The sequence below is a fragment of the Equus quagga genome, chromosome 16 (assembly GCF_021613505.1).
Source record: "Equus quagga isolate Etosha38 chromosome 16, UCLA_HA_Equagga_1.0, whole genome shotgun sequence".
Taxonomy (NCBI): domain Eukaryota; kingdom Metazoa; phylum Chordata; class Mammalia; order Perissodactyla; family Equidae; genus Equus; species Equus quagga.
The window spans coordinates 17921547-17943026 of NC_060282.1; the positions used below are offsets into that span (position 1 = coordinate 17921547).

Below are 21480 nucleotides of genomic sequence, written 5' to 3' on the forward strand. Positions count from 1 at the left end.
GGATCTATGGGCTGGTTCTGGACTGGGGGAGTCATCAGCAGAGAGCCGGATTGCGACACCTTGGGAAGTGGATTACGTTTCATAGGGTGAGTTTGTGGAACAGAAAACTGGGTTGAGGAAAGAACCTTGGAAGACAAATGGTGGATGAAGAACTGGTGCGTCAGGAGAAATAAGAGGAAAACCAGGGAAACCCTCCACGTGGATCACCTGCTGTGTAGCAGGGCACAGTAATATTGTGCTGTGCAATATTGGCCGGTATTTTGTCAACAATTTCTACTATTCAGTCTCAAAGAATATTTTGAAAGTATAAGAATTCTAGTATGCTAGCCTTAGAATCCTGGGATTTGGGGTTTTTCTCCAGGTAGAATGAATGGTCCTTGATGGGGCCCTGCAGTGAATCTCAGGTCCTCTGCTTTCTAACCGCGTCAATTACTCTCACCTTTCTTATAGGTGGTGGTGTCTCTTCTCTGAAGAAACGGGAAATACGGACTCATTTCTTTATTTCCCAGCTCTTAGCCACGTAATAATCGATCCTGAGCGAGCTACTTAACCTCCCTAAGCGCCAGTATCTTCATGTGCAAAATAGTAATCACTGTGCCTTTCATAACTTGTTAGGAGAGGATATATAATGCAAAAAAAGTGCTTAATACAGTGCCAGGAATATCGTCAGTGGCGAAAAAATGGTACCTACCAGTTTTAAACAGCTACCCTGGGGTCAGCGATTTTGATGCGTGCACGTAAGAATCGCTCTGTCCATCTCCTCAAACAGAGAAGTCAAACACGGGTTCACAAGTTTGTGAGTCAGATAAAAATCGCAGCTCAATAACGGCTGCACGCCTGCAGCCCCGGTTAGGCCCCTCCAAAAACTACAAGTCCCAGCATGCCGCGCTCTGGGCCCTGGCGGACCCGCCTCTTCCGTGTCGGCCCGCACGTGGGCGCCGCTCTGGGCACCGCCTCTTCTCGATGCTCCGGCCGTGGGCGCGATGGAGAGCGGGTGCTGGTGGCCCGGCGGCGAGTTCGAGGACTCGGTGTTCGAAGAGAGGCGGGAGCGGCGGCTCGGACCGCCCGCGCCCTACCGCGCCAAGTGCTGCGAGCCGCAGGTGAGAGGGCCGGGCTCGCCCCATGGCTCCCGGCCGGGCGCTTGGGACGCCCCACGCACATGTCGCCTCCCGCTGAACCCAGACCCTCCCGCCCCCCGCCTCCCCGGGCTGACCCTCTGCGCCCCCAGCCTCCCCGTCGTCCCTTCGCCCACGCGGAACGGGCGTCTCCCGAGCCCCACCGGGTGATGAGCGCGCACCTGGCGTCTGGCCGGTCTCCTCACGGCAGCTGGTCTCACGCCCTGCTCTGAGATGCTCGAAGATCCGCAGTAACTCCCCTCTGCCTTCTCCGACTCTGCAGCCCGGACCCCCAGAAATCCGGCCACCGCCCACTTGTCAAACCTTGGAGTTGTCTGCTCCCCAAACGGTGACGTCCCACCCACGGGCCTGCCCTTGTCCTGTGAATTCCGCCTGCCCGCCTTAATCCTCCTCTGACGGTCAAAATCGTTCAATTGTATCCATTTCTCAGGGCGCATCTTAAATGTTGCCTCCTCCAAGAAGCCTTCTCTGGTTCCCTCTTCCAATCAAATGTTTTTGTCTTTGACTCCTTTCTCCCCTTTGAGCTTCTATTAAAGTACTTGTCTGTATCTGAGTGCTAAATGATCCTATGGGAACGGGTGCTTAACTTTATGTTCTTGGCAGTGCCTAGCAGTTTTTGTTCATAATAGGAACTCCGTGAGTATTTTTAATTAGTAGAGTGTTACTTTGTATTATTTTATGTGTGTAAATTTTATCTCGCCAATAATAGCTCCTATTTATCAAAAAGTTACCTGTTCCAGGCGTTGTACTGGGTTCCTTTATGTTTATTGTTTGGTGTTTTTTTACAACCATTGTACTTAACAGATGTCAGGTGCTCAATAATTTCTGCATTGTATTTTTACTTTATTTCACTTACATTTCCTCCTTACCACATGCAGTCTTCCAAAGTTATGTTTAGTACTTGATCATATAGACAAAAAACAGGGAATGGGGGGGGGAAGTTATGTGGTACAGCTACGGTTATCAGGCAGGACCCTTGAATTTCCCCACTGGCTTTACCTCTTGCCTTTCAAGGTGTCAGTTCCTTATTTGTCATTTGGGAAAAAGAATATTTGCTGGCTCACAGGGTTATTGTAACAATGAAATGAGATACTTTGTCAGGTGTGATGTGCTGTATACTTGAAAAGTAAAATCCAAGAATCATTTGTCTTTAGAATTTTTTTGGTATTTGATACTGTTCATAAACTCAAAGAGGCGTCATTCAAGTAATGTTGGTTTCCCTAAGTGTCAAACCAGGAGTCTGGGTTAGAAGATTTCTGTTGTCCCTTCCTGCCCGGATTCTGTGTGGGACCAGATGTTGGCCTTATCCAGCACTTCACCCCTTAGTCCCATCCCCGATCACAGCTGCTCCCTCCTTCCTCTTATCAGAAAGGGGTCTTTGAAGCCATCCCCTGTCTGAACTCTTGTGCGCCTGCAGGTTATATGGGAGAAGAAAAAGAATCTTTTGAAAGCCAGTCTTGCTTGATCATTTCCCAGTAGGATAAGGAAAAGTGGACGGAGGTTTGCGATTATGCAGTTATGGTTCAAGAAGTTGGGACTGGCTAATAATCCCATAGAGTGTGTGACTAGAGCGCAGCAGAGTGCAAAGGAAAGTTATGGGTTCCGCATGTAGACTGCTGTTGAGTTACACGGTGCTTGAGGGAGAACAGAAAAATAACAGTGACTAGCTCTCTCCACTGTGATGGGTTAGGCTCAGGAGAGAAACTGTTGTACTAAGGTGACGGGGGCAGTGGCACCCAGGCGACTCTTAGAAACAGAACCAAGCAATTTCAGCGTGATGCTGGAACCATCATAAATGCATTTACGTTTGAGTTGATAGCATTTAACTGAGGATAGATTTCCTTCAGCCTCAGTGTGTTTTACTCTAATGAGATCCTTCTTTGGAGCTGGGAAACCTGGGACACAGAGTGCTTTTGGTCACACCTGTTTTCTCATCTTATTCTTTACTCAATAGCCAAGAAAGCTCAGTCTCGGTTTCCTTTCTATCCATAGGGTTTAAGTCAGTAGAAAAGCGCATAAAATATTCCAGATGGGCACATCTTCAGCCTTTTCTCCTGCAGGTCTTTGGCATTAGGCTGCGGAGCCTCCCCATCAGCCTTAATTTCTGTCTCATCTTTGCTTAGATTCCAGTTTTGGCTTATACAACATTTTCATAATAGCACCGTAATGGTAATTCTTTCCTGTGTCCTTTTTGTAAAGACTTGTCAACCCCTGTTCCATCCACTCTGAACATCTCCACAAGAACACCTATCTCAGTCTAAAATACCAGTGTGAACTGTGCTAGTTAAATGCAGGTTCCCGGGCACCACCACCCCATATTGAAAACACTATAGATGAAACCATGGACTTTTCTGCTTCTTTATTTGAGAGGTTTCATACTACTGTGTGTTTATTACTTGTGATAATTTTAGTCAAAACTGGGCTATCAAAATTGTCATTCTTCTTTGTCAAATGTTTTCCTGAGTCTCATCCTGAAGAAGTATGGTTTGTTTTTATTGAGCTTGAATCACTTATATATGAGAAGTTGCTTGTGAGGGTGAGGTGGGAAAGCCTAGCTTCATTCTCTGTAATATGCTGTTTTCACAATTTCTAGTGGTTTTACGAAGAAACGGGGAGCAGTGATGATGTTGAAGCTCTAACTGTCCAGAAGTTCAGAGGGGACCTGGCCTACAGACGGCAAGAGTACCAGGTAGAATTCAGCGTTTCCCAGGCTGCGCTACTCGCTATGGGCGCCTGTTCTGTCAGTTACAGCACGTTTAAATAACAGTGTGCTAGGCGAGGAGGGTGTTGTCTTGGAAGATAAGTTTAATCTTTTGTGGTAAGTGTTTGTAATCTTAGAATCCCTAGCTTCTGCCCCTTTCTACGTGGCTCGATAGAATGTTTTGTTTCCTGTAACTCCAAATGGGGATCTTTTTGGGATCCGCGTAGGTCTGTTTCCCTGCGTTCTGCATCTCCTCATTATGTGGGAGCCTCTAGCACAGCTATCTCCTGGTGTCACAGGAGCAAAGCACCCCAAAATGTAAGAAAAGGGAAAAACTAATAACTGGGTGCCAGCTTGCTTTCCATCTAGATCTCATTTCATCTTCACGAGAGTCCTCTTGTTATTTTGCTGATGAAAAGGTTACACAGCAAGTTAGTAGCAAAACCAGGATTCAAGCAAGCCCTGGTCTATTTGGCTCCAGAATGCTCTTTCTCCTAGAGTGTGATGTTTCCCGTGATAGTCGTGGTTATATTCTCCAGCCATTTCATCTCTCCCTTTTAGAGAAATAGTGCTGACTGAGATACTCGTCTTCCTTAAGTTCATCGTAGGGTCTATTATAACATTACCGTCGGCCTGGGGAAAAAAATCATCCCTGTAACTGAATCCTTTTCTCTTCTGTGTGACCCACCTTTCTTTACTTCCCTTCTCTTTATTTCCTTTATTTAACAAATAATTGCCAGAAGGCACTGCAGGAGTATTCCAGTATCTCTGAAAAGTTGCCATCCACGAATTTTGCCATGAAAAGGGATGTCCAGGAAGGCCAGGCTCGGTGTCTGGTTCACCTGGGAAGGCACGTGGAAGCGCTGGAGATTGCTGCGGACTTGGTGAGTGGCTTCCTTACCTATTTTCATTTGCTTTCCTAGGATGGTCGAATAGTTCATTTTCTAAAAAACAAAACGAAAAACAACTTCCTGCAGGCAGCAAACTCGGTGGGTTTGGGTGAGCAGAAGAGGATTGTCAGCGGTGTGAGAACTTCATTAGGATGCAGTTTGGGGCTCGAGACGTGGTCATTTTCTTGTAATATTTTTTCCTGTGTGATGCTCAGAATTCTTCACTGCCTGAAAATCTCATTTGCAAAGGTTTTTCTCTTGTTAGGTGTAAATACTCAGAGTGGAAAGATTATCAGTGATCTGTTTTCTTTACATTTTTTTATTTTCCAAAATTTCTACAATGAACAAATATCACTTTTGTAAACAGGAAAAAAAGTTACCAAAAAATGACTAAATATCATTCTAACCCAAGCTTCATAGTCCTTTTTATTTTTAAATAGCATTTAAAGATTTCTTTTTAAAGGATAAAGAAAAGCAGTTCTTTGCAATTCTGGATTCTACTGGTCTTTGTTTTCAGGTTAAGGCATTGATGGTTTTCTTCTGTGGTTGTCTGTGTAAATTTTATATGAGGATTGGTCAAAGTTGACCAGTTCTCATTTATAGATGTCCAGTTTTCTCCCTCAGAAGGAATTAATGAGGCGCCAAGGCCTGACCTCGAACCCCGTGGGTCTGGTCAACCAGAGGTCAGCCTAAAGGATGCTTGCGGTTGAGGCTCCTCCCCCCCGGCGCCTGATCTAAGAGAAATCCCGAAATTTGCTTGCCCAGGGGTTCATTGCGTAGGACCTCATGCTCTTGCAGTGAGAGGAAACCTTGGCGGTAATTGTCTGCAGAACACGGAAAACAGCTGTGTCTTGTTCTTTCTTCTCCCCTCTACCAACTGTGGGTTAATTCTTAAACTGGAAGATACAATTACCTTGTTAAGGGAGCACATGGCGTGAACAGTGAACTCGGTGCAATTTAACAGTGTTCCTTCTCAGTCTCCCTGGTCTGCAAACAGCAACTTGGGCCCTTTTGGCACCTTTTTCTAGACATCCGTTCCGTCCTTCGTTACTGTTCTGCTCTCTCTGTGGTTCCTTCTCGCTTGCTAAGTGTCTCTTTCAGTGGCTCAGAGAAAGAGCTGTTGCCGGTCGGCAGACGCCAGGTCTCCAGAGCCGGGGATGGGCTCCAGGTGGGGGGAGGGACCAGTCAGAAGACCTTCCACTCGCTTGTCGGGACTTTGAGAACTGTGCGTCGGGCTTTTGGGCACCCCGTCGGGGAGACAGGAAGGAAAGAACAGTGTGGGTCAGTGGGCCTCACCCCTTTCTGTGGGTCTCTGCACGTGGTCTCAGTGGACCCTGCCTGTTTGCGTGGTTTTCTCATTTCCTCGTACCTGGGTTTTGGGTTCCAGATAACATTTTTGTTCTGTTTTTTAAATTTCTCCCCTACTTGCAGACCCTCCTCTCCTGTTATTAGCTCTGGCTCATTTCTGTTTTTTGTCCCAGTGGTTATTGTCCCCTCACGTTCTGTAGGGTGACAGGTCAGTATACAGCATTGAACGAAACAGACAGCTGGTTCTGGAGTGGCCGTCAGGATACGAACATGTTATGCTCACAACTTCTGTTGAAATTTATTCACCCCTCTTCTTAGTGAATTTTGGGTAAAATTTGTAATAGAACTTATTTCTTAAATAATTTAAACATCTTATAGCGACTCCTATGCTCATGTGATAAACTGTGATAAGGAAACTGCTTTCTGAGAGTAAAGGACTCGTTTTCATTCACGCACTCGACAGACATTTATTTCAGTCCTGCCGTGTGCCTGGTTCTGGATTCAGTGCTGAGGAGACGGCTAAGCCATATCCATCCCCTGCACATGCATTGCTCGTCTCGTGTCTAGTGGGAGAATCCTAAGGCAGCCACCGTGCGTCAGCGCATCTGAAGTACGCCTTATTCTGTGACTTCTGGTGTGACTGACTGTAGCTGTGCTGCTTACTAGCTGTGTGACGTCAGGCCTGTTAGATAACTTCTCTGTTGTGTCTCAGTTACCCCATCTATAAAATGGGGATAATAATAGAATCTATTTTTAAGATTCGTCATGAGGGTTAAATGAGTAAAGCACTTAGAATAGTACCTGGCACATGGTAAGCACTCAGTAAATGTTAACTGTTGTCACCATCATCACAACACAGAAGGAGGTGCGATATTCTGGAAAAAATCACGCAAACTCATTTAAACAGAATTTAATTTCCGGAGAGTTATTTACTGGTTATGCCATTGAAACCCTCGCCTCCAAATCATGGTTTGGATGTGACGACCTCAGCCTCAGCACACGCTTGCTTTCTCACCGTGGACGTGGTTTTCAGCAGTCTGAAGCACTGCAGACTCGTGTCGAAGAAAGGGAGCATTTGTGACAGGTCGTCTGTACCTGTTGCTCTCCTTATTGTAAATAAAGGCGCGAAGACGTGTCACTCAGCAGTTGTTAAAAAAAAAGTCTGTTGTGTCCGAGGTGCTGTGCTCTGTAAAGGGAATCAGCGTTCAGCAGAAGCTGTTGGAGCTTAAGGCTCTGTTGGGGAGGACAGAAAACTAAACACTAGTAATAATAAGACCGGATAAGCTCTGTCGCTGGGAAGGGACAGGATGACCAAGTAATTGCGTGGGGCTTTATTCTCTCAATATATGAATATTTAGGATCCTCCCCAAACTTCCACTCGCCGGTCTGCCAGTTTCTTCGGGCTGCATCCTGGGTGGTTTTGCTTGTGTTTCTTGCTCCGTCTCGTTCTGTGTGGGAGCTTGGTCTGGAAACTGGTAGGCCAGGTTTTCCTTAGACTTCAAATCAACTGAAAGGTAATTTTAGTCTGCCATCTGCTCTCCGCAGACTTTAACTTAGCAAAAGAGGGCTTGTTTTCCCCAGCCCACAGGGCTGTCGCCATACGGCAAGTTAGGCAAGAGGCGGTGGCTTTGGTTAAAGGGACTTGAAAAGGATTTTCTCATCAGAAGGAAACCAAGTGGCCCCCTCTGGTCAAAAGTAATTGGCCTGATAGTTACCAGGGAAGGCATTTGGATTCAATTATGATGCATCGTGAAACACGGAGAGCTTCAGGGCTATCCTGTGTAAGATGTCTAAGCCAAGTACAATTTGGAAATAGAGTCTTTTGAATCCTCAAGGAAATTACCAATTGGAATTTTAGAAAGTCTGGAATATTAAAATGGAACCATTAGACCAGGGTATAAAAAAGTTGGCCATGGGTCTTTTAGATATCTGACTCAAGACAATAAAGATTGTAATAAAAATGGAAAATCACTGACATAGTGTTTTTGTAAGGCCACTGTCACATGAATTATGTTATTGTTATGACGCTGGGATGTTTGGGGATGACTGGTGATTATTTTGCTAAGTTGTATATATTTCTCTAGGTTTCTGGCTGCAAACTGAGATCTGTTGAAAAATATTTAGTTCACTCCTGTAGCTACTGAAAGATACTTTTAATTTATAACATATACAACTTGGGTTTTTAGGCATCTCTATTTTTGTGTGGAAAACATTCTGCAGTTTAAAGTTTTCATTGTTCTTTTTTTCTCCTCAGGAAAATAAAGCAACTAACACAGACCATTTAACCACCGTGCTCTACCTCCAGTTTGCTATTTGTTCAAGTTTGCAGAACTTGGAGAAAACAATTTTCTGCCTACAGAAACTGATTTCTTTGCATCCTTTTAATCCTTGGAACTGGGGCAAATTGGCAGAGGCTTACCTGAATCTGGGGCCAGCTCTTTCAGCTTCGTGTGCGTCATCTCAGAAGCAGAACAGTTTTACCTCAAGTGATAAAACTATCAAATCCTCCTTTCCACACTGGGGAAAACACCGTCTTTTGTGTTTCCCTGACACGTTGCCTGAGAACTCTTTGTTTCCCATGGAAGCAAGCAGCTGTGATAACCAGAAGAAGGAGAAAGCTCTTAAAAATGTTCAAATCTGTACGGCAGAAAAGAGAGAAGCAGTGTTGCTAGAGAATCAGATGAAAGCATGTGCTTCTTTTATACGAACCAGGTAAATGAAGAAGGGATCAAAAAACATGTGGTCCTAAGCTTGGAGTAAAGGTTTTATTGTTCTAATTTTAAGCTTTAAAAAGTTCTAGGCTAAGGGCCACCCTGGTGGTATAGTGGCTAAGTTCATGCACTCCACTTCAGCAACTTGGGGTTGGCGGGTTCGGATCCTGGGCTCGGACCTATGCACCACTCATCAGCCACGCTGTGGTGGCGACCCACATACTAAATAGAGGAAGATTGGCACAGATGTTAGGTCAGGGCCAATCTTCCTCACAAAACAAAACAAAAACAGTTCTAGGCTGGATACGTGGTTTATGTTTTTCAGAGTTTTCCTATGCTCTAGAGCAAATCCTTTGAATGTGTCCTTTTCGTATGTAAGATTTAGAAACAAAACTATATTTGCTCAAGAATGCAACTTGTATCATGACTCAAGATAAAATGTTAAAATGGGAAAACATTAAAATTAGGAAAAGAAAATTAAATGTATAGAATGCTGACAAAAGGGGAAGAGGTATTTTAAACAAGGAATTTTTCGCTTGTGTGTTCCGCAGAAATCTACTGAATAAGAAACTGCTCTTGTGTTTGAATCACTATTAATAATGTGAACAATCGATGTTTAATGCATTCTACAGAGAATTCCCATGGTTTAGGGACTCCACATACTTTGAATCCGTAGAGTATGAGAGTTGAAAGGAAAGGGGAGAGTACACTGGACCAATTCTGTAATTTGTGAGAGGAACAGACTCCGTTAGGTCTCTAACAATACCAAAAAACATAGAGTTGAGGGGTTTTTTTTTTGACTCTGGAGAATTCAAGAAATATTGATTAACAGTAAGGCTTACTGAGAAGTGGTATCTAACAGTAAGGCTTACTGAGAAGTAGTATCTATTTGGCGGATTTTAAACTTGTTTCCGCAGATGTTTATTTGGTGTTGACAATGTCAATTTAATTCAGAAGTACATTGAATGGCAACAGTGTGTCAGGTGCCTGCTGGGTGCTGGGATCATAAAGATCCTTAAAGAAAGAGTCTCTTTCCTTATACTACACACTGTATTGAGGAAAATACGCGTATAGTCAGTGACTGGCCGCACGGGTGCTAAACAGCATCAGTAGCGTGTGCGGAACTCTGTGGGGACCAGCACGTGGGAGCTGTTCAGTGTGGCAGGAAGAAGGAAGCCGTTAGAGACGGGGTGGTGCTTCTGCTGGATGTTCTGGAACCTTCGTCACTGTGTGGATAAATGTGTGCTCGAGGCTTGGTGTACGCTGTTTCCCTTCAATCCTCACCGCCCTCGGGGGTAGATGTTGGGATCCCACTGTATAGACCGGGAAACTGATTTACAGCCGTGCCCAAAGCGATGCAGCTACGCAGTGCTGCCAGGAGCTGGACACGAGTCTTTGCCTCCGGAGCCTGTGTTCTTTCCAGGATACCGTGCTGACTGCATGCAATGGAGCTCCTGAGCTGAGGGGAGGCATGGCAGGTAAAGAAAAGCACAGCGCAAAGGGTGGAAGGGCCGGTGTAGCACAGTGTTGTCACGTAGTCTGGTGTGATGAGAGCAGCATTGGTGCGGGGAGCTCGAGAGGGAGGCGGTGGACGACCAGAAGGCTGGGCCCGCACAGTTAGCGGGAGGCAGGACTTTGGAGTCAGATCCCGTTTTAAGGAACCTAGTAAATTGTTGTTATTGAGTGAATGAGTCTGGACTCCTCCCCTTGCCAGCTGTCTGACCTGTGCCCATTACCACTTAAATTCTCTGATCTCCAGTTTCCTCATCTTGACAAGCTGGAGAAATGGGGAGAATGTCTGCTTCGTGGGGTCGTGAGAATTAAAGTGTCTGACGCACTTACCGTAGTGCGCAGTCTACAGTAAGCATTTGGTGAACGTCGTACTTCCATGGGTTTTGTTTTTATTGGTACAAGACGTTAAGTGGAAGGCCTGAAGAGTGTTGGTAGGTTGTAAATGTTGAAATGATGTGACGAGACCCGTGATTCCAGAGGGCGATCTGGTGGCTGGGAGGAGGTGGCAGAAGGAGCGTGGAGGCAGGGCCACCAGTGAAGGGGCTGTGGAGTATTGGGGGATGGTGCTGAGGACCTGACCCAGGACAGTGCAGTGGTAATAAAAGAGGAAGGGATGTCACTGAGGGTGGAATAGACAGGACTTGGTGAACCAGCTGAGTGTGTGGGAAGGACGGGGTGGGAGGGGAGGACAGACGAGTCAGGGACTCTGGAAGAGTCTACCGTGGGTGTGGAGGTGGGTGGTGGTGCCTTTCCCTGAGACAGGACAAGATTTAGGTGGAAGTAAGGACTTTAGGTTTTTAGGTGTGCTGAGATTCAGGCACCTGGACATCCAGGACGTCCAGCTGGAGCTTTTCACTGGGAAATGGGAGTTGAGCTCAGTAGAAGGGGGCTAGAGAGGAAAGAGATTCAGGAAAGAGCTCAGCAGTCAGGTGGTGGTGAGAAGTCAGGATCGACCCTGAGAAGAGGATTTGAGAGCTGGGAGGTCATTTGTGACCTGTGAGAGGCAGTTTCAGTAGTGACAGGGTGACAGGCAGATGGCAGAGCGTTGAGGAGTGAATGAACATGAAGTGCCAGGAGCTGGTATAAGCTGTATTCGCAAGTAATTTCAGGAGCAGGAGGGGGCAAGCAGGTACCTAGAAGGAGTCATGTGTGTGCACCTGGCTTCCTGAGGCCGGGTGGGCCATGGAGACAGAGCCCGTGTCAATCAGGTCGTGTCTCCAGCACCCTCTCCAGTGGCTTCCCACTGCACTGACGTAACCTGCCCGTTTCTTTCCGTGGCCTGCAGGGCTGATGTGAGTTGGCCCTGCCTCTCTCTCTCTCCTCATTCACTCCAATTTTTCCTCCCTGGCCAAGTTCCAGCCACAGTGACCTTTTTGTGATTTTCAGACACTTCAAGCTAGTTCTTGTGTCGGGGCCCCCTTCCCCCCTGGGGAACCCTCTCCCCCACATATTCCTGTGGCTGGCTCCTCCTCAGTTAGGTCTTGGCTTGAGTGGTCTCAGAAAAGCCTGCCTTCCTTGCCCCATCTGAGGTAGACACTTCATCTGCCTTGTCTTGGGTTTTTTTCCTAGCATTCATCACCACCTGAAATTACTTATTTGCCACCTCTCTCCTTGGATTCCTTGAAGCAGGGACCTGTCAGTTTTGCTCACCAATATCTCCAAGGTCTAGAGTAGTGTGTGGGACATTCCCCAAGACACGAGGTGAGTGAGCAGGAGAGCTGAGTGCTTCTGGGCACAGCAATAGGGACCAGCGAGGCCTGAGGGAAATTGGAAAAATCTACATGTTCAATATTTTAAAAAGCAAGAGAAGGAGCCATGTGAGGAGGACAGAAGGGAGGAGGAAAGAGGAGACCAGGTTATGATCAGGATGGTGGGAAAGTTAGCAGTAAGGCGATTGCCAAGTGGTCATCGGAGGGTCGGCAAAGATCTGGGCCTGTTTGGGTGGCTGTGGTGTGCCAGAGAGTCTGATTGGTCCTTGAGCTCAGTTTGCTGTGGGTTCAGGGAGATGGAAGGTTCGTAGAACACTGGCTTCAAAGGAGCACTTCCGGGGTCGGAGCCTTCGATGGGGAGGCTGGTTCTTTTCACTCCATATTACTTGCCCTTTCGATCACTTGACCATGCAGGAAGCCCTTCTGAGGTTTGGCTCTAAAGGTTTCTTTGAGAAGCTTTGGTCTGTGCATTTTAGGAAAGATGACTCTCCAACGTAGAGTTGCGCAGCTTGTTCATGAGAAGCTTTAGGATCCAAACGAGGGTGAGCCCCTCCTCTTAGCCTCGAGGGCCCCCGTCCAGCTGGATGCCTGCGCTGCATGGGGGGGCGTGTCCCCACCGCTGCCCCGGATGGGCACCTGCACACAGGGACTTCCTGTCTTCCAGGCTCCTGCTGCAGCTCGCCCAGGCTCAGCAAGCCTCGTTTGCTTTGGAGAGGAACTTGAGGACTCAGCAGGAAATTGAAGATAAAGTGAAAGGGTTCAGCTTCAAAGAAGACGCTTTGCTGCTGATAGCTGAGGTGAGTTGACGTGAAACGGGGCATCAAGAGATATTTTTCCTGGCTCCGATACCACGTTTTATAAAACAGGGCCAAATCTCATCTAGTAAGTTAGGACGTCTGTCTCCCTCCTTCACGTGCCTTTTGACCACTTAATCCCCGAAAGCGGCCTCTTCAGCATCTTTCTCGGGCTGCACGCTGGAAGGCGGGGCTGTGCTTCACTTACTTGTGGATGCTGGTTGGTCCCCGCCAGCTTGCGCAGCGTAATGCCCAGTAATTGTCTTTTGAGTGTCAAATAGAGGAATGAATGAATGTTGGCGTTTGGGCAGCACTGCTGTCTGTCTTGTCCTCCGTGCATCCTCCTAGCGGCCCGTGGGATGGGTAGAGCTGGGAGGGAGGCTCTGACAGGTCGTGACTTGCCTGAGGTCAGATTTTGAGTGGCAGAGCTAGACTGGACCCTATCCAGCTACAGTCCATTGACTTTCTGCTCCACCCTGTTACTACTTCGATGATTGCAGGGAAATGCAAATGTCAATTTCTTTTTTTAACCTTTATTACCTTTATGAAAAATAGGCTGTCAAAATTCTTAAGATGGCATTTGGAGATTAGGTGTTGAAATTATTCACGCCAGTTCCTTTTAGTAACTACAGGTGAAACTTGACAGTTCAGGTACTTTTCCCATGAGAACAACTCTCTATCCATGAACATCCTACCGTCATTCTTCCAAGAAATACCTACTGCGTGTCTCTGATTGCCAGTCTCCTTTATTCCTTCCCCAAGCCAAGCCCTCATTTGGACTCTTCCCTGTGCCGGGACCACGCTGTCCTCTCTTATCCTCTGAGCCTTTTTCGGCCTTTCCCCTTCTGGGGGCTCTTTCCTGAGCCCAGGTACCCTGTCTGTCTCTCCTGACTTCCCGGAGCCTCCTTAGTCATTGATTACCCTCCAGTCTGTGTCTCTAGTCCCGCCTCTGGCACACTGGTGTCACATCTCAGATTAATTACCTACTGAGTGATTAATTTGAGATGATTGTTGATTATTCTGCTGTCACTGCAAGTACAAAATGTCTAAAATGGAACTACTCAAAACACTTCTCGTCAGTCAGTCTTTCGTCAGTGCCTCACGTAGTGTGGAACCTTTCGTGGCCGGCAGTGAGGACGTGTTGAGAGGAGGAAGAGAGGAGCTGGAGAGAACCATCTCTTCGTTGCTTCCATTGGCCCTCTCTGTCATTCTTCTTTTATCCACACCCAGAACCTCTCTGGCTGTGGGCTTCTCCCTCTCTGGTCTCACCTCCAGCCAGGCACCAAGCCCACCCTTCCTTCAGGTCCACCCTTCATTTCTCTCCCACTGCCAGCACCCGACTCCTTCACCCTGTGTTTGACTCTCGCAGGGACCTCCTGGCTTGTCTCTCCTTGCTTCCTCCCCTCAGATCTACCTTGAACATTGCTACTCGGTTCATCTTAAAACATTGCTTTGACCATCTTACCCACTTGCTTAAAGACTAAAATGTGTCCCCATTACCTCTGAGGTCAGGTCTAGTATACATGCCTCGATAGGATGTGTAAGGCCTTCCAGAGGGTGACTCCAAACTTATGACCTGGTAATTCCTTACACAAATCTTTTGCTTCCGCTAGACAAATCTGCCTGTGTCTAACAAACTTGTCATGGGTTTTCCCATCTCCACCTACTGACTATTTCCATCCTCAGAGACCCAGCTGAAGTCCCACACCCTCTGGGGAGCTTTCCTGAATGTCCTGGTCTGCAGCAATTTTTCTCTCCTCTGAGCTCAGATAGAGTGATTGCTCGACTAGATAACTCTTGGGGCCCTAAAAAAAAAAATACAGGAATATGTCATATCTTTTCAACTAGATTTAGGTTCTTTATAAGTGAGAGTATCCTTATGAGTAAGACGTCCTTAAAGGTGTCTTAAACATCTTCATACCCTTCAAGATGCTCAGTACCTCTGGACTGACTGGAGTGATACTTCTCCACCTGGACAATGCATGTGAAATACCCGTGAGCTTTTTGAAGAATGCAAACATCTGGGCCCTCATTAGGATTCTAATGTACGTTTCATTTTGTGCTCTGTTAATTTTACTTAACGTTGTGACGTGAGCATGACCCTATATCCTTCAACATTCTTTGATTGCAGACTTTTTTTTTCTTTTCATAGTTATTTGAATTAGGATCCATGTAAGGTCCACATACTGTTTGGTTCGTTTATCTCTCACATCTCTTTTATTCTCTAACAGTTCCCCTTCCCCTGCTTTCTTTTGTGATAAAAAATATATAAAACATAAAATTTGCCATCTTAATCAGTTTATTGTGCAGTTCAGTGACTTTAGTTATATTCACTATGTTGTGCAACCGTCACCACTGTCTATTCCAAAATTTTTTCATCACCCCAAACAGAAACTCTGTAACCTATTAAGCAATAATTTCCATTCCCGCCTCCTCCCAACCCCTGGTAACCTCTAATGTACTTTCTGTGTCTATGAATTTGCCTATTTTAGATGTTTCAAGTAGTGGAATCATACAATATTTGTCCTTTTATGTCTGGCTTATTTCACTTAGCGTGTTTTCAAGGTCCATCCATATTGTAGCATGTATCAGAACTTCATTCCTTTGTGGCTGAATAATATGCCATTGTATATACATATATATATACACCACGTTTTGTTTATCCATCCATCTGTTGACGGACACTTGCGTTGTTTCCACCTTTTAGCTGTTGTGCATAATGCCGCTGCAGACACTGGCACAGAAGTGTCTGTCTGAGCTCCTGATTTCAGTTCTCTTGGGTATATTCCTAGGAAGGGAATTGCTGGATTATGTGGTAATTCTGTGTTTAACCTTCTGAGGAACTGCCAAACCGTACATTCCGTTTTCTACTTTTTATTTTTACCTAATGTGGTGACATGATTGTGACCCTATATTCTTAAATATTATTTGAGTACCTAATTTTTAATGTCTGGATAGTAGTCCAATTATAGCTTTGGATGAGTTACTGTTTATTTACTTAAGTCCTTTGTATTAAACATTTAACAAACATTCAGTACTATTTTAATAGATCTGCCAAAAAAAAACAATCAATGTGTGTATTTGTCCCTTTTAGAATAGATTACTAGAAATAGAATCACTGGGTTAAAGTATATGAACATTTTAAAGACGTGGAGCACATTTCCAAATTGTCATTCAGAAAGGTTGGTTCAATTTCCATATCCTCCAGCAGTGCATGAGAATGCTGACTTTTTGAAACCCAGTCCTAGGTGTTAGGTTGAACCATGTGAAATTGTCAATATTCAGTCATTTTGACCTATAAAAACAATTTTATATTGATCTAGTTAATTTTATTACTTTTTGAAACCTGCAATTTGATTAGTAAAAATAGCACTTTTTAGTATTAATATTTATTTGATTACTATTAAGATGAACATTTTTTTCATACATTTATTGGCCATTTATATATTGTAAAATACCTAGTCATGCTTTTTCTTCTTTATTCTATTTGTATGTTTCTGTTTTTCTTATTAATTTTTCTTTTAAAGATTTTCCTTTTTCCTTTTTCTCCCCAAAGCCCCCTGGTACATAGTTGTATATTCTTTGTTGTGGGTCCTTCTAGTTGTGGCATGTGGGATGCCGCCTCACCGTGGTTTGAGTGCCGTGTCTGCGCCCAGGATTCGAACCAACGAAACACTGGGCCGCCTGCAGCGGAGCACGCAGCTTAACCACTCGGCCACGGGGCCAGCCCCTTTCTTATTAATTTTTACGAGTGCTCTCTCTTTATATGAGGCTTCCTAACCTTTTTATATGTTGCAGTATTTTTTGAAGTTCATATTTTTTGGTATATAGAAGTTTACAATTTTTATATGGCCAAATATTTTTGCAGATTTTTTGACACCTGTGAATGATGTACTTGCTGATCCCTCTTTTTGGAATATTGCATTGTTTGGATATTACTATTATTCAGTTCTCTCTTTTTTTAATTAAAAAAAACCACTTTTAGTGTTATATCCCAGATTTTAAAATACTACATTTTATTGAGTCCAAGAAGTCATCCCTGGTAAGACACATCATTGTTTGATATACCACTAAGAGAAAAATAAGATGCCATTTATACTATGACATGCCAGTGGTTATAAGATACATCTTGGTTTCAGAAATGTTAAAATACGAAAACAAAAATTGTCTTAGAATTGATGAAAATACCCTGCTTTAATAAATGCTGACGGTTGCCTGGTTAAGCTATGATGTCGTCCGCTCTCACCTCAAACAATACATAGTCTTTGAAGACGTGAAGCCAGTGGGGACTGTTCTTTGGGAGTGCAGCTAACCCGTGATAACTGGAGTGCTTGGGAACACAGTGGCTCTCAGGTTTGCAGGAAACTTAGAGATCATTTTGTCCAAATCTAAGTGACTTATATTCCCTGTACAACGTCTCTGCCAGATGGCTCCCTAGCCTTCCGTGCCACACAGTAGGCAGTGTTTGGGGACTTAATTTTAGGTCACTGTCCTTAGCAAAGGTGGGCTGATGACTTAGCGTGTTCAGGTGCAAACTTTCTACGACTTACCTGTGTGGGTGTCTTATCAAAGAGAAACTGACACAGAGTCTGGGCCTGCTTCTGGCCAGTAGGGAGCAGTATTGTGCCTTCAGAGGGCAAGCTGCCCGTAAGGCCCTGAGCGTGCTGTGGTGACGTTTCTAGAGGGATTGTCTCTCTGGGTCCGGAGGGGGGCCCCCTGCTACTTGCTCCTGGATCGTTCGCTGCCTTTGACAGTTCTCCAGAAGCCTTTGGAGAACTTTTAAGGGAGAGGATCTGCGCCCCTCCCCCAGCAGCAGTTGTCCTCTGTGCAAGCTCTGCTTTGCAGTCATCTTACAAGGGGGCGGAATCACTTGCAGTTGCGCTCGGCCAACGGAGGATCTCTTTGACCTCGGGAGGCGGACTCGGCCCTCCCTGGAGGCAGAGGGTCCTGCTGCCCCCTGAGAACTGCAGTGACTGCTCCCTCAGGGAGAGATGCGAGCAGAAATGCAGGACGTTTTCCCTATGTGGTCCCTGGATCGCTTCCTCGGAACAGACATCTTTTCAATACGTTGGCATTGTCGGAGTTGTCCCCTGGCTGCTGAAGCATTTCTGCTTTTGTGTGAAATCCTTTATTTCCACTTGATGCATAGCATAGCCTTCTGTTCCACGTCTGCTGCCCCTTTTATTGGGACCGGTGTTTTTTTTCCTCCTACTGCAGGTTATGGGAGAAGATATTATCCCAGAAAAACTAAAAGACGAGGTTTGCACCGAGGTGAAGTGCGTTGGCCCAGCAGCCCTGAGTGGCTTGGTGATCGCATCTTCGGAAGAATTTGAAGACAAGTGGTTCAGGAAGATAAGAGAGCACTTGCATGCCTTTGAAAATCAGTTCCATACAGAGATACACATCTTGGCTTAGTGGGCTCTTTAAAAACAACACAAGACATCTTGCACTGTATTAATTGTCCTTGTTTACTTCAGACAGAATCCACTGCTAATCATGGAACATAGTGAATTAAAAGTGACTATTTATGTTTTATAAAAATGGCTTGTCTCCCAGATTATTTCTACTGTGTTCAGTTTCTTGATTTTTTTGTTTTCTCTTAAGATTTTTGTCATTCGTTTATCTTGTGCCTACTACCCCTTTAGAAGATATGTTGGGAAAGTGTATAAAAGAGGCTTTTAGATTCTGTAGTCTTTTAAAAACAGTTACTGTATTGTAGGCAGCAATGTAAGTATCCGCGTTGTTTAGGTAGATTCATCAGGAATGAGCAAGAATGTCGAAATGTAACAGTAAAGCATTTCTAGGAAGGGTGTGTCAAGGTCTGAGAAGGCGCTGAGGTTTTACCCTGTCAGCACGGTAGCCTGCCCGTCCGTGGATACTGCAGGGGCCTTCACTACTCATGGCCCAGCAAGCCCGTTTCTCATCCCACCAGCTACACCATGAGCCTGTTTGTATCACTTCTTCCTTCCAGGTCCCAAGCGGGTAACGCACACGGGTTCAAACCGCTGAGTCACACATGCTGGTTGCCTCGTAGGAGAGGAAGCCTGAGCTCAGGGAACTCAGTCTTCTGTAGTGGGCGCTAAGTGTGTTCACCCTCAGCTCCAGAGGAGGACGCTGTCTCTTTTTGAAGGCTGTTTGCTATGCAAACATCATCGGAAAGATCGTCTGGAGTGAAGGGCAGCTAGCGCGTTGCTCACAAGATGTACAAAAACACAAGAGACCCGTGGAGCACTGTCTCCCAGGGTGACTTTCCCATCCTTTCAGCCACACAAGTTATAATCACAGTCTGTAACCGCATCTTCAAAGACGAAGGGCCATCACCTTACTTGAATTATCTGGGATGGGAGAGCTCCCTTTGAGAGACGGAAGTCAATAATAAACCAAAAACTTCATCCAGTGTTGCCCCACGCAGCTTTCTATTTTTCTCAGCGCAAGGAGAATTCCAGCCCCGGGCAAGAAGGCTCAGTCACCAGGATTTCCCTTCTGCTCCGCCTGCTGGCTGCAACCTTCCCAGGCCATCCCCACGCAGACAAAGGTCTGATTTTGTTTGTATTTTGACTCCTCTTTTAGTATGAGTGAGCGCATGACGAGCAATCACAAGTTTAGTCATTTATCTCTAATGGGAAGCAGAAGACTTGGTATGATTAATAGTTCAATTTTTAGGAACCATTGAAAAGCATGGAAACGCCACAACAGCTTCCCATTGCCCTCCTTCCGTTCACTGAGTCGTGAACCATCGCTTAGGGAGCTCCTGTTCTGTGATGAGTGCTGTGCGGTTGCCGTGGAGACACGGGTTATCATGGAGTTTATGGTCTGGTGTGGATGGCCCTCAGCGTAGAGCCCAAACTGGAACGGGGTTTGCCAAGCCCTTCATGGTGGAGCCATTGGCTCCGCATGACTTCGTCTTTCCCTGCTCCCTGCCTTTAAATGTGCTGGAACTCACCATCAGGCTTCCGCACAGGCAGCTGAGTCTGGAACCTCCCCCGACCCCATCGCACAGCTAATTCACTTTCAGCTTTCAGGTCTGGACTTTGTGTTCGCTTCCCAGGAGTCTCCATTCCCCACGTGGTGGAAAGTTTCCCTCTTGGGCCCCTTCACCTCTCTCACTCCCATATTGGCCCTTAATGCTCAGTATCGTAATCGCCTGTTTGTTTTCCATGATAGACTTTAAACGTTGTAAAATCGGGTACTAGGACTGTCTGGTTAATGTTTGTATCCCCAGGGCAGAATACCTGGCATCTCACTAAATATTTGTTGAAAAGAATTGCTGAATTAGGCCCAGCCAGGTGTGTAGTGGTTAAGTTCATGCACTCTGCTTCCTTGGCCTGGGGTTTGTGGGTCTGGATCCCCGGCCAGGACCTAGCACCGCTCATCAAGCCATGCTGTGGCGGCACCCCACATAGAAGAAGTAGAAGGACGTACAGCTAGGATATACAACTATGTACTGGAGCTTTGGGGAGGGAAAAAAAAAAGGAAGATTGGCAACAGATGTTAGCTCAGGGGCATCTTCCTCACCAAAAAGAAAGAATTGCTGAATTAATTGGCTAGCATCTTATTTCGTTTTCGCAAAAGGTGAATACCCTGAAGTTCTGACCGAGCACGCTGCCTGTTTTTCTTTCTGTACCTAAAACCCCCTCCTTCCGTTGGTCTAGCCTCCCTGAAATGCCCTTTTCTCCTCTAGCTTCTCTTGGCTTCCCGTCTCCATCCTAGCCCCCTGTAACTTCGCCCATGCTTTGACCTTTTAGCCCTCTGGCTTTCCTCCCAGACTCACCGTCTACACAATCCTGAACTGGCTGAGTGTTCTTCTGGAACCTGCTCTCCCATCACTCGGCCCAGCCTCGCCTTCCTGGCAGCGGCGTGTCTGTACCTGTGAGGACCCCGCCTCCAGCACTCTGATGCCTCGGCTGTAATGCAGGGCGGGAGAGGGCGCCCGGGAAGACTGGGCCCCTCTGGGTTGCATCACACAAAAGTCATCTCCATCATCCAGCACAGATGGCGAAGCTTATTAACTGAGCGGTGATTATGCTGAGGAAAAATCTCAGGCCTGCCTCCTTAGCCACCCCACCCTCCTGTCAGTGAATGAATCATGCAGGAGGTGAGCTGATGTGACCCGCAGAGGTGACTGTCCACACTGTAGGAGTGTGAGATGGGACCCAAGGGCAGTTCCGGCCTCTTGTGACTCAAAAGGCCTGTCCTCAACGTTTTCTGCCGAGGCGGAATCCACGTCCGCTATTTGAGCTGGTGGGGACCCTTTGTCCTTCTCACGCCTACATCCCCACAATCTTCGGACTATAGCCAAAGAGATCTTATAAAAATAAAGATAGTTCTCAGATCCCTTCAGAGGTTTCCCAAATCCACGAGGCCTCTGAGGCCCTGCGTGGTCTGGCTGGGCCCCCTCTACCCCAGCTCACTCTGGTTTTTTCTCAAGTCCTTTGGCCATTCCAGCATCTTCCTGCCCAAGCCTGTTGCCCATCGGGTTACCTCTACTTGGAACATTCTCCCCTGCATTCTCCCAACCCTGCCACAAACGTCCCCTTCCTGCAGCTCTAAGCTCAAACGTCACTCTCAGACCAGATGTTCCTGATCCCACGCTTGCTCAGGTCCCCCTTTAAATGTTTTCATAGTGCCTGTACTTTTTTTTCAAAGTGCTTAACGTAGGGCCCGGCCTGGTGGTGCAGTGGTTAAGTTTGAACGTTCCACTTCAGCGGCCTGGAGTTCG

The 21480-nt window shown here is 46.2% G+C and overlaps 1 protein-coding gene across 1 annotated transcript; it reads left to right on the top strand.

The window, feature by feature from the left end:
* Nucleotides 1-960: 960 nt before the first annotated feature.
* Nucleotides 961-19333, top strand: C16H8orf76 (chromosome 16 C8orf76 homolog). Its single transcript, XM_046641579.1, has 6 exons — nt 961-1100; nt 3730-3825; nt 4578-4721; nt 8290-8747; nt 12632-12764; nt 17979-19333. Exons 1-6 carry the CDS (start codon nt 984-986, stop codon nt 18174-18176), a joined length of 1146 nt encoding a protein of 381 aa, XP_046497535.1. The 5' UTR covers nt 961-983; the 3' UTR covers nt 18177-19333.
* Nucleotides 19334-21480: the final 2147 nt, after the last annotated feature.